General features: G+C 42.5%; 1 protein-coding gene across 1 annotated transcript in view; it reads right to left on the bottom strand.

Moving 5' to 3' along the window:
* Window positions 1-12,005, bottom strand: part of TNFRSF11A (TNF receptor superfamily member 11a) — a 42,869-nt gene extending 30,864 nt beyond the window's left edge. Inside the window, exon 1 of the mRNA XM_044426530.1 lies at window positions 11,602-12,005. Coding sequence (XP_044282465.1) covers window positions 11,602-11,664 — 63 coding nt within the window. The 5' untranslated portion in view covers window positions 11,665-12,005. The remainder of the gene's footprint in view (window positions 1-11,601) is intronic.
* Window positions 12,006-13,476: the final 1,471 nt, after the last annotated feature.

Here is a 13,476-nt window from a genome sequence, read left to right as displayed (position 1 = left end):
TTTATAAGTAAGTTAAAATGTGCAGGTCCAAGTAAATATCCTCTGTGGGACCCCAATGTTTACATCACTCCTCTGGGAGAAGTTGCCATTTATTGCTACCCTCTGATGCTTGTTTTTTTAACCAATTAGTGTTGCATAAGAGGATCTCCCACCTTATTCTATGTTTGTTCAGCAGACTTTGGCGAGGGACTTTCTCAAAAGCATTTTGGAAGCCCAAGTAAAAAATGTCTGTGGGATCAAACTGGTCACATCTTTAGTGATACTTTCAAAGCACTCTAAAAGGTTAGTGAGATTACCTTTGTGGAAGTAAAGTTGATAAAAGTAGATGGGAAGGTGCATACCAGGTAAATGAATTAGCATGTGGTTTGTTCTTAAAATGTTGATTGCTTTTACTGGATTCTAGATGTGAAAGCCTGGGGAAAACCCAGGAAAAATCTGAAAAAACCCAGGAAAAATGTTTCCTCCCTCCATTCCCACTCTCCAGGATTATTGAAAAACTAAGATAAAAGTTCCATTATGCTCTGTTTCTCACCTGCTCAATTTTCCATCTGCTTACACCCTTCCCATCTTTATCATGGATGATATTGGATCCGCATCACAAGAAATGATGGATTCTTATGTCATGCTAACCAACCCTGGAAATAAGCCATGGTGAATGACTACCCACAGTGCACCCAAAAGACAATTGGGCTTACTGTGGGTTGTGCCCCCTCTCAGTCCTCTCTGGAGTACTGCGGGAAATTCCACGGGAGGACAAATGTATTTTCCTGCTTTAATCATGAGCTATTTCTGGTTTGCTTCATGTTTGTTTTCTGTTTAAACTTGGTCTTTTCCTTCAGACTGCAAAAGCCAGCTCCCAAACGAGCTTTCTTGAACCGTATTTTGACAGCTATGGACAATCCCTTCAGCGGTCCCTCCCTTTGCGGAGACTGCCAGAGGTCTGAAGTTGCCAAGCATTTAAAAATGTTTAGGTTCCTTTTAATTCTTGCAATATCTGCAAAAGTTACTATTTTAAAAACTTTTTTACCCCCATTTGTGCAACTGTGTATCTTCAGTTGTGTGGGTGTGGGAATGGGAAGCCTTGGGTGGGAAATGTAGGGGGGACTGCCTCCTAGCACATTATCTCACAGAGGCAGTAGATAAATGTATATTCTCCTCTGATTATACCTGACAGCTGTCAAAACGTGAGCTTTCAAATGTAACTGAAACTTTAAGTGATGTTGCTTTGTGAAATGAGGGTAGTGTCTTGTTCAGCCCAAACTTCTCTCCATGGCTGGGATCTAAAATAATGCATTCTGCATTTTTAAATGGTCCAATTGGAATGGAGAAAGAACTGTGTGGGTTGCACTTATTGGCTAAATGCTTGTAACATCACCAACATCCCTTTTCCCAATTTCCAAAGCAGTTTTGCAACTTTTAAAAAAGGGGTAAAAAACACCATTTTTACTTTATACGAGAAGCAAGAGAACCTAGATTATGAAGAGAGCTGTTGCTGAACCAGCAGTTTGCTTCCTGGAATCTATGTGTACATCATAAACTGTGAAGCTGGGATTCTATCTGTGGTAGTGAACTCTTTTTTCACGGTTTAAATGTTTCTTGTCTTTGTTCCCTATTTAATTCCACGAAGCTAAATTTAATATTTTGTTTTATGTATTCATTAAATATAATTGCAAATCATAAAGGAATAGAGAATATGATTGTTTACCAGTCATGTAAAAGAACCCTCAGACACAGAATATCCAGTGTAAGCACCGCAGAAAGTGTAATAAGTATTATGGTGGAATTTTGCTTTTCAAGCTTTCGTAAAACTGCAAGCTGAGCTCTTGTCAGCTTTATACAATATCAGGTAAAAAAAAAAAATCAGGAGGTAGCTTCTTGTAACCAGAACTGTGTTTTCAAATAGGGCAAAGAAGAGTCCTTTGAGCTCCAGACATTCACTTCCAGGTCTTTAATTCAAAACAACCCTTAAACTGTGAAGGAAATGGTTTTTGTGATGTCAACTTTCCAATGAGGCTCATAAACCACATCAGAAAATGTTCATCCCATAAAGCAAATATACAGTCAGGAAATGCAAAGGGCTAAAGCAAACTGACAGGAGAGCATGATTTCTCTTTTAAACTCACGTCCTTGATTCTAAAGCCTTCTGTATAAGAAGGAGTAAATTATGGATGGGACAGACAAGAAAGAGATACTCAAATCCTATACATTGTTTGCTGAAAAGAGAGATACTCCCCTGTCACCCATGCTGTATTGCATTATTGTGCATTTTGAAAAGACATGAGAAAGCGGGGTCAATGTTGGAAGTGATTTGACAACTACGAGCCCACAATGAAGAAGAAATACTCAAACGGTCCGAATACTTGCTGCTGGAGCGAGGACATGAAGCAGTGAATGTACGAGTGCATGGCGAATGTACTTGAATGGAACCACACATGGCTTGCAGACAGAAGGCCCTGGGCCCAATCCCTGCCTTCTCCAGGGTAGGGCTCGGCAAGAATCCTGTCTTTTTTTTTTTTTTTTTTTTTTGGGGGGGGGAGGGAAGGAATGTAAACTGGTCTACGTGCCTGTATACTTTCGTGCTCCTCCATTTGTAACCCTTTATAAACCCCACTTGAGCAATGGAGAGCTGTCAAAGGTATTCCAGTAAATGGGATGATTTGCGCTTTTGCATGTCCCTAAGATGACCCTCTTCTTGTGAACTAAGATCATTCATTATTTCTGCTACATCTTGTCAGTTCACCTTTTGACAAAGGGAAAAACAAACTTACCTGCAGTCTCTGTAGGGCAGGGGCAAGGGTGGATTCCAGCTGAACTTTGCCAGCAGACACCTCCCTACATATCGCCCACTTGAGGCTCCTCTGTTCTGCACTTGCGTAACTATAAACTTCTATAGTTGCTCAAGTGTGGCTCATTCTATTTTGTTTTCTAAATGACAACTCTTTGGCAAAATTAAAAGGAACCATCTAAAAAAAAGCTTGGCAACCATGGGCAGCTCTTCTGAGATGCTGCTGGGACATCTGAAGGGACTGTCCATTGTTGTCAAAATAGTTTTAAAGAAAAGTTTAAAGGGAAAAGAAGTGGTGGCACATCCAAAATGGCTTGCAGTTGCGGTGGGGCAGAGGAAAAGCAATGCCAGCTGCTCCCAACTGCTGTTTGGGCACTTTTGGGGCAGTTGGCATTGGCAATAGTCCAGGAGCTGCTAGACAAGAGTGGCAAGAGAGTTTGTTTTGCAGCATCGGTAGCAAGCCATGATGAGTTGTCATGTTGTGCAAACCCAGTCAATGAGAATTTGGGATTTTCACCACTGTAAACTGCAGGAGGGAAGGTCCCTGAATCCTTCCCATGTGAAAGGAGTCTAACTATTATAAGTTTCCTATTCCATCCCTTCATGGAATTTAAACTGTGCATGCAGAGTCCAGGTATGGACCACCAGCCCATATCTGAGGGACAACCAATAAAGGGTAAAACACAAGAGTTACTTAATTCTAGTTTATAGTTCTGCTAATGTTTTGATTCTAAGAGAATTCTTGCCTGCCACCGGGATCAGCCCATGACATGTTGACGCCTGAGGTCTCTACAAACAAGTCTTGTACAAGATTTGTACAAGCAAATCTTCTATCTCCAGTTCCACATTCAGAAACTGATAGGGTTGGCAGCTGGTTCTTAGTTCAACATGGTGACAAGACAGTATCCTACACTGTAGTTGAGGGCCGCTCAGTAGCACATTAGAATGTGAGACCTTCCAGATGTTGTTGGACTACAATAACTGCATCACACACCGCTAGGGAGAATGGGCACTGCAGCCCAGGGACATTTCGAGGGCTACATGTTATAAGGTGCAACCATCAGTCTTCAGCTACCAGCTGCCTGATGTGACTGCCTGCAACTGGCTTATAGGGGAGTTACTTCACTTCTCTAGATTTAGTGTTAAAAATCTATCGCTTGTTTGAAAGCCTTACTACTTTCCAATGCCCCCACCCCCCACATGCCCAGTTTAATTTATGGAACAGAACGCAATATTGTTCTTTACAAGATGTACAAAATTAGAATGAGGAACGTGTTGCCAGGATGTGGTTGAACCCAAAGACTTAGCAAGATTCAGAAAGGAAGCAGTGAGTTGTAAAGCTTACTGGAATATACACACACCTAATGGCTAATTCCTAAGAAATTTTTAGAGGGGACAGATTTTAGGCTCTTCACACACATGGTACCAAAAAGCCAAATTAAAGTTTTGCTCAGTAACCTGAACTTCAATCCAGAAGAAGTCAAATTCATACGCATATTAAATAAATAATCCACAAAGTAACTTAAGGTGTATCTGCAAAAGCCACACTTTGATGATCAATCAGCTAGCCAGTTTTGACCAGATGGAAGGGAAGAAAGATGGAATGATGCAGTCCTTCCTTCCCCACAATGTTCTTACCAATATAAAAGAAAATACAGATCTCCTTCTTTAACTTGCTCTATCTGTAACCAATCTTATGGTATATTTATGGTAAGGAATGATTATGGTAAGGAAGTCCACATGAAACATTATTCTACCCATCTCTTGTCCTCCTTGACATGGGAAATGGCCAGGAAAAAGGCAGGAAGTCTCCAGGTTCATAAGATTAATTTATTAGGCTCAATAATTATTTTTCTTTTACACTTGGAGATCTCCTTCCCTCCCTTTCCCCCTGCAATTAGCACCTTCCAACTTTTCTTATCATAGGCCACACTTGCTATTGCATACCAGCCCCCCTTACACACCAAAACAACCTTAGCCTTTAGACTGGAAAAGGAAGGTTGGGTTGCTCCAGGTTAGATTTCTGAAATGTGCCATTATGTGGTGCTGCCCTTGAAAACCGTTCAGAAATTCAAATAATACAGAATTTGGCTGCTAGAGTTCTGAATGGTTTGTGTAGGGTTCAGGAGTAAGAAAACTTTGCAGCCTGTGAGCACATTTGGAAATTTGAGAAATTATCCTGGGCACAACCTCAAAATGGCTGCCATGGGTAATCATGACTAATCACAAAGCAACCTGCCCAGAGGCATCCAGGATAAATTAAGATGGCAGCTGCCAGAGGCCCCACTTCACTTTGAAGCAATCCCAGCTGCCAGGAAGAAAATATAGATATGTTTTAAAAGTAAGATTTAGGAGGAGTGGGGCATCTTGGCAGGCACCAAGGAAGGAGCCCGGGGCACAGCTACTGCTTATCACTAGCCCCAGTGCCAACATTCTGTATCATTTCTGAAGCGGTCAGGGTGCTGGTGCTTACTCCTTGAAGCTTACATGCTTTGGGGTCCAAATATCCAAAGGAGCACCTCCCCCTGTTAAGCTGCCTGTACATTAAGATCAGTGTGGGGTTCTCTATGTTCCATCTATGAGCAAATGGTATTATTTAGTCACAGAAACCTTTGTGATAGTACCTTGACTTCCGTAGGTCCAGTGTGCATATTGTACCAGTTAAAAGCTTTTGATTCACCCTGGCATTTTAAAATTTCAGACTTGTACTTTTAGCTTTTTCCTTGCAGTTTTACTGTCATGATATTTACATTGGTTGTATTGTTGTGAATATTTAATTTTTGCACATATCCTCCTGAAATCCATTTTCTGGTGAAGCTTCAGTTTATAAACTCCAGAACCCGCCACACCAGAGACTGGGTCAGGAAAGGAAGTATTTCCCACTCTATCTTTTCCTTCTCATTCCTCCTATATCTAGGGTTTTTTTTTTTTTTTTAATGGGGCAGGGAAACTCTTCGGAAATATTCCTCTGTCCTAAAAAAATTGGAAATGCTTTTAAAAAGGGAGAAGGGATATTTCCTTCCCCAAAGGTGTATTCTTTTATGGTGGCTTACCAGGCCATCTGGTGCCAGAATATTGGGAAGGATTTGCCCAGGGACACAACAGTGATGCATTTCAGATGGTGCTGTTCCACTTCACTTACAGAATCGAACCTGAGCTGTAATAATGTGACCTGGTACTTCAACCTTTCCCAGTCTGGTGCACTACAGATGTTTTGGACTAGAACTTCCAAAATCTTTGACCATGATGCCTGGTGCAAGGGAAGCTGAGGTCCAAGATGTCTGGAGGGTACCAGGTAGAAGGAGGTTGAATTACTTGGATCACTACAATGTAAGCCAATTTATGGGCTCAGCATGCCAATACCTTAGGAATGCTTTGCCCTAGGTACAATGCTGGCTTCAACACTGACATATTCCATCACTCAATGCATGCAGCATCAAGCAGGAACTCCATGTGAATACGTGCAAAAAAAATCAGAGTGTGTGTGAGCCCCACAGACATAATTCTCTTATCACCTCAAAACACAAAGCCTTAAACATAAAGGGCTAGACAAGCAACTGTGTGTGTGTGTGTGTGTGTGTGTGTGTGTGTGTGTGTGTGGTTTTTCTGTGGAGCAGCTCTGATATTCAGCTGCAAGAAACCAAGTGCTGAAAAATAAACCACACTAACTAGCCCTGAGATTAGGAGGCAGCTAATTTCTTCTTGCTACGAATGTAGGAAAACAAAACACACGCAGTCATTACAGAGGGGATCGCACAACATTGGCCTCATGAACTAGCAAAGCCTGACAATTGCATGGAAAATATATTGAAAGAGCAATTTTGATTTAGATACTACATATCAAACAGCAGTAACTTTTGTATTGTTAGAGAATATAAACACCATAATAAAACTGATCTGAAAGATTTGCCTGTTTGTGACATACAACTTATACAAATATAAGATACTTCAGTGCGCACCAATCATTATTGTTTTCTGCCAGTTCTACCGTCCTCCATCCTATGTAATAAGGGTGGCCAAACCGAGGTTCACGAGACACATGTGGCTCTTCAGAGTTTATTTTGTGGCTCACAGAAGGGCCGAAAAAGCCTTATGCAACTTCTAATCTGAGCAACCAAGCTGGTGCATGAAATGAGGGGTCCAACACAAATTCACTTCTGAGCAGCTAAGCCTGGCAGCCAAGTCTGTGTGAAAAAAAGCAGGGAATGAGGCGCAAGTTTGCTGCTGTGATAACCAATTGAGGTGCTTCAGTCATGTGACCTCAGCTCTGAGCACCAAACAGCAGCCCAGCCAACAGCTAATTTGTATAGTCTTGACAGTGTATCAGCTGGATTTTCAATGCCTCAAGACCAAGATGGAGACTCACAAGACCTCTACTAGCAGTAACTAGCCCAATAATGCTAACAATGTCTGCTTGGTCATAATAAATAAATCTGTTAATGTCTCGCAACTGTCAAACATCTGACATTCACCATATGTGGCTCTTCTGTCGAGCAAGTCTGTCCACCCCTGCCATAGAACACGCCCACACTTGGGAGACAGGATACCTGTGGATGCAGCAGCCATGGAAAAACCTCACTACATGAGTGCAGGTTTGTTTGCACTACTCAAGTCCAAGCAGAAGTAATAAGGGGGATGTCAGAGTGATGATAAAAGCCTGACATACAAGGCTGAAATTAACGTCCACTATCATTGTCCATGGGGTCGCGATGGGTTGGATGCGACTTCGCAACTAACAACAACAACAACAACAATCATGCTGGTATAATTTAGGATTGTGTTGACCTTCAGAAGTGTTATAGTACAGTATGAAATTAACCACTTAATATATTAATTCATTCCTGTTGGCCCTTTAATTGTAACATATTTAATATGTAAGCATTAATAAAGATACATATTTAATATGCATCTTTACTAATTTATCTTTTCCATTTTGTATTGAGGATAAGTATGACCTACTGGTATACATAAGGAGATATTTGTTGTCCTATCAAATACAACATATTATATGGATGGAACTACTAATATTTTATTTTACCAAAAAAAAAAAAAAATCACACAAAAGATGAGCATTGCTGCCTTTTTTGTTATCTGTTGTCATTTTGCCATCCACATTGAGTTGATGAAATCCCCCTTCTTTTCTTTTCTACTTTGCATATATTTGAGGAAGGCTCTTTTGTTGCTTTTAGCATCTCTCACTAGCCTCAGTTCATCCCTAGCTTTAGCCTTCCTGATGCTATCCCTTTTATTTCCTGCTGCCTGCCCGCATTCTCTCTTTGTAGCCTGGCCTTCCTTCCACTTCCTATTCATGTCCTTTTTTGTTTTCAGATCAGTCTGATATGATTTCTTCAAAGCTCCGCCTGGCAGTGTCACCTGTTCCCACGAGGAGGAGGGGTGCATGTCAGTGGGCTATATGAGCCTTGGCGATCTGTCAGTCGTATTCCTGATCTGTCCTCCAGGGAGAAAGCGTACCTGACGAGTCCACGGGTCTTCCTGACATACATGTGTTTCCATTCGGAGTCTCCCACAACTAACACCCTTCTCTTCTTGTTCTCGCAAGCCCTGGTATCACTGCCAGTACCTGGTTGACCTTTAGCCTCTTGTTCAGTGTTGCATGGGATGGCTTCTGGTTCTTCCAGTAAAGGCTGTCCTCCAGTCACATCCTTGAGTAACAGAAAGCGGTTCCATAGTTCTGCTAATTCCACTGGTGCAGAGTGTCTTCTAGCAATTCCGCCCCCTGGGAGTTTCCTCTTCATTTTCCCTTCCCCCAGGATTCTCCTCTTCTGCCTCAGCTTGCTGTCGCACTTCTAGCTTCTGTACTACTCCTAGTTGCTGCAGTTCCATGTTCTTTCTAAAAACTCTTCATCTTCTTTTATTACCTTGAATGTGGACATTTGCTGCTCAAATGCTTTCACCTTTTCTTCTAACAGGGCTACAAGCTTGTGCTTGTTGCACATATAGGCCATGTTGACTTAAGGCAGAAAAACCGCTGCACAGATGTTGCAGGTTACCACCACTGGGATGTTTTCTCAGTCCATTTTTTCTGTTACCTTTTTGATTCATGCTTGCTGGGCCTGTTGTAACAACCAGTGCTTTCTCCTGTCTTTCCTAAAGTTTAACAACACAGTCCTACCACTGAATGGGAATGTATTAAAGGAACAAAATCAAGGGCAGGGGGTGGAACAAAGTTGGAAAGGAAGACAGAAAGGAAAAGGTTAGGGATCTCCCCTGCTGAACTCTGTTGCCAAACTGCTGTTTACTCTTCCTGTTCACTTGCTCTGGTCGTTCGCTCCCTGATTACTTGTATCCCAAGGTCCCTAGTCCAGCAGGGGCAGCTTTCTTTGATCTCTTCAGTGAGGAGTCAGGACAGAGTTCAATTACTTTTCCTACAACAAACTATAAATCCAGCAATTGCCAGCTAAGGCTGTTTTGACCAACATCCTAGTGCATGAGGACTATAACCTGCATTAATGAAGTCTGGATCAGCAGGTCCAGATGTGCTTATCTTTATGTCATTCTACATAGCATTGCAATAGACATGGATGGGAACCAGAAACACCTGGAGCTGAAGTGGATTATTGTTATTTGTTGCATGTGGCTATTTTACAATTAAGACCCTTGGTGCATAGTGAAATACCATGATATTAGTTTATGGATTTGTACAGGATGATATTATTTAAAGAGGCAAATATCTGGGTACACATGCCTTCTTTCAGCTAGAAAAAATTGTGAAGCATTTCCCCTGGTGGAAATGATATAGTAGGAAAAGCTATACTTGCTTTTTGTTACTCATGTAGCTGTTAAAACATTTCCTTAAAATAAAAGTCAAACAAACATTTCAAGGTAGTAATTTTGCATTGTAACACTGAATACATAACACATAACACTCACTCTGAATGATGACAAAAACTATTTCCAGTATTTATACAGGTATTTTTAAAAATCTACTATGTGCTTGGCATGCATTATATTGTTTCAGTTTTCACAACCACCATATAAAGTAAGCCACTAATGAAACTTGGTGGGAGGCTGTGCACAGCCCGAGATCACCCACCATGTCTCTAGCAAAGGTGAGGTTCTACCTGGTTACTTCATGATGTTGTAGCCACAACTCAAGACCAGCAATAAATACTGTGTATTTTTATTTGCTAATTGGCTGTCATTAAGAGTTGGATGATATTGTCTGAAAAGTAACAGACTCGGTCTTTATAAAAGAACAGAATTAATGCTTTGGTTTCCTTCTGGTTTTCTTTGTGGATTTGCCATTATTATGCAGCCAGAGCCACTCAATTCACTTATAAAATACTGAAAATATAAAGAGGGAGAAAAGTTGGGAGGTATGTAATAAGTCAAACCTTTTTTGAGGGAGGGTGGAGGTGAGGAATAAAAACAAAATTTACCCTGTTTATAGAAAGCATTTTAATATGTAAATAAAGTTTGATTTATAGGAAAGCTTCCCAAGGGAAGTGGTGAAAGCCACATCATTGCGGAATCTTTCCAGCTGGAAGGACACTGGCAAAAATGGACTGCGATGGAAACCAGAATTGGATGAACTACCGGGTGGGTTCCAATGCTGATTGGAAAATACAAAATAAGAGAAAATGGAGAGCAGTGCTTTGTATGCATTTTACTAGGGTTGTTTTTCACCACATGAAAATTACATCCCTTGCCAGTCTTTTTTCGGAAATCCTTTCCAGTCTCATATATCCAGACAAGGTTGTCTTGTTTTGCTCAATATCTTAGAAGGGGCTCTAGGTCGATTTTTATCCTTGCTTAAGAGCTGCAGGAGTGTCAAAGGATTGAAGTATGGCCGCCCTCTCAGTGCCTCTCTCTGGAGCTATTTTATTGCCTTTGCAGAGTATTCCCTGTCATATGTTTCCTTGCTTAAATGTAATCAGAGGAAGCCCTACTTAGGGTCTTCTACTCTGCAAGGATGTGAACCAGGGCAGCAGGATCTTGAGCCATCTCGGAAGTGCTGCTTTCTCCTTAGAACTCCCTCTACAGACTTTTTGCTGATTAGCCAAGATTTTACCTTTGAGGAAGCTTTTCGGGTGGCCAGAATAGCTACTTGGTACCTTTCACTTCCAATCTTTGATCTATGTTGCCACTTTTTATTTGCAGTCCATTTAAAAAAACGGTGCAGAGGACACACGCAGGGGGGATAGCAAGTGCACCCCAAACGGGCAATCCCTCTTACCTTTACCTTGCCCCCCCCCATTTCTGTATCCTTGTGTTATTGCATGGAAAGGTGATCCTTAGCATACTTAAAACTTCAACGAAATCAACAGGAATTATTGCACAGAAAATTTATTTAGGATGGGGACGTAAATGTGGACGTAAATGTCAAGCAATAGCAGATTGGCTGGCTCCATGGAAAGTCACCCCAGGCCCAATTAAATCAATGTGAAATGTAGTCATGGCCAACCAGTTTGATTGAACAGGAATTAAATGCGACTAATTTACAAGGCAATCGTACGCCTTTGGACTCAGAAGTAAGCTCCAATGAGTTCAGTGGGCTTTACTTCCAGGTATGTATAGGTCTTCAATCTGTGTCTGGATTCAACCCGTTACATCTCTCTCAGAAATCAAATATGCGGAGCAAAGCTCTCCCCAGCCGCTTCAGCGTCCCCTTCCCTTCCCACTCCCCCAACTGCAAAAAGTTGTGGAAATTGCACTTTTACCTATTTGCTAAGCCGTCGCAGGCGCCTCCGAGCAGAGCGTGCAGATGTAAGCAAGCACCCCTCTCGGAGCTCCAGGGACTCTGAGACAGAGCTGCAGGCAGCGGTGCCTTTCCCTTCCAGCCCCCGGAGCCTTACCTGCACCTCCGTGAGGAAAAACACCGAGAGAGCCACGCGCCAGCAGCCTCCCGGCAGAGCCATGGCGGGCAGCCTCTACCTCGCTCCTTCGGCCGAGCGGGAATAAAGTCCTCCAGATCGTGTCCTGCAGCCTCGGGCAGAGCCACATTTGTCTAAGCAGCGCGACTCTGCCCTCCTTCCTTGCAGCCACGAGTGAAAAGAAACAGAAAGCCCTTCCCCTTTGGCTTCAGCGCCTGCAGCAGTTCCACAGGAGTCGGCTTACACGGTCGTGCTTCACCTTTTTTAATTCTTTTTATTTAAGCTCCCTCCCTCCTTGTCCACTCCCTTTCCGTACTCCTCGTATTGCAGAAGTGTTGGTACAACGTCTGTGCTGAGCTTCTGCAGCTGAACATGGGTGTCGCGATCGACTTATGAGTTGCAAACTTATCAAAATGCTGCCAAGGGTGGGGGCGACGGGCTTGTGGGATTTTCTGCGTCAAGGGCGAGCAGCCGTTGGCGGTCTGGATGTGTTTTGACGCGCGGGGTGCCGCTTGCTGTCTCACTCGGGCGACCTGCACTGGCCGGCCCTGCTTCTAGGCTATGCTGGCAGAGGCTCATGAACTCTAGTCCAAAGCATCACAAACCAGGGAGGCTACTGGTAGGTAGCGCGGCGCTTACTGACACCCTAAGCCTCCCAATTCTTTTTTGAAAGTGTTTTTGTATTTTATTACTGGCGGCCTGAATTGCTCCAAAGTCAAGCAAGAGCCTCTGGATGCTGCCATCTCAATCTCTTTGGAATGTCTCTGCACAGGCTACTGCGTCCTTTGAGGCCACGCCTACGCACGACGGCCATTTTATGGTGTACCAGGCTAGTTTCTCAAATTTCCCATTTGCTCAAAAGTTTGCCTACTCCTGGTTTAGAGGATTTTCCAAATTAGGCTTATGTGCTTGGAATTCTGCTTCTCCAGTCACCTATCTATACTGCCTACTGAGTTGGGCAGACATTGCCCATGGATGTACGCTTAAGCAGTGCACCCATTCAGTAAAGAACCAAAACTTGTCCAAATTTGTACAAAGTACATCAGTAAAAAGAACAAAGTAATTGTTCCTTCAGTAACAACAAGCACTTAGTAAATATTCACTTTGCATGTATATTACCCAGTACTTGAGGGTCAACCAATATTCTTTGCACACATCCTGAATCAAGCAAGATCTGTTCCCCCATGCTGTTACCAGAAACGCAGTACAGCTGGAACACTTTCAAATCTCTTCTTCCTCTTTTTACGTGTACAGGCAATTCTGTAACTGTAAGCATATTATTTACTCATCCCTGATTCAGACTAATTGTGGCATTAATTTATTTAAAACTAACCCTGCAGAAGGCCACACACAGAATTTCACACGAGCGAGCTTCTGCGGGGCTTGGAACTGTGCAGGATCACAATACCAGCTTTCACAGATGTCCACACCAATAGTCCTACAACCCTGTGGATGGGCCTCTGACTTTGTAAAACATGAGGACCTAACCATGACCAAGAATCTGCATGGGTTTCTTTTAAATCCTCTTCTCTACATCTGTAGTGGTTCTACAAGAAGTGGTGCTACAGGAATTCTATGAGAGCTCTATAACATGACATCATATATCATCCCAAAGAATAGTCTGAAGGAACAAAACATGGTTCACTTGCTAAAGCAATGGTCTGACCCTAGAAAGTGGCTATAAAACTGACGGCTTGGGAACCACTTGTAAAAACCTCTAGGAAGATACTCTGAGCTAAAGGAAGATACTCTGAGCCAAAGTAATGTATTTGCAGCTGGGTGGATGATGCAAATCTGGATTACTTGGCACAATGCATAGCTTAGTGCAATGCAGTTACTTGGAAGTCTCCAAATTTA

Source organism: Varanus komodoensis, unplaced genomic scaffold (genome assembly GCF_004798865.1).
Source record: "Varanus komodoensis strain SLA01 unplaced genomic scaffold, ASM479886v1 scaffold17, whole genome shotgun sequence".
Taxonomy (NCBI): domain Eukaryota; kingdom Metazoa; phylum Chordata; class Lepidosauria; order Squamata; family Varanidae; genus Varanus; species Varanus komodoensis.
This window is presented reverse-complemented; position numbering and strand designations above follow the sequence as displayed.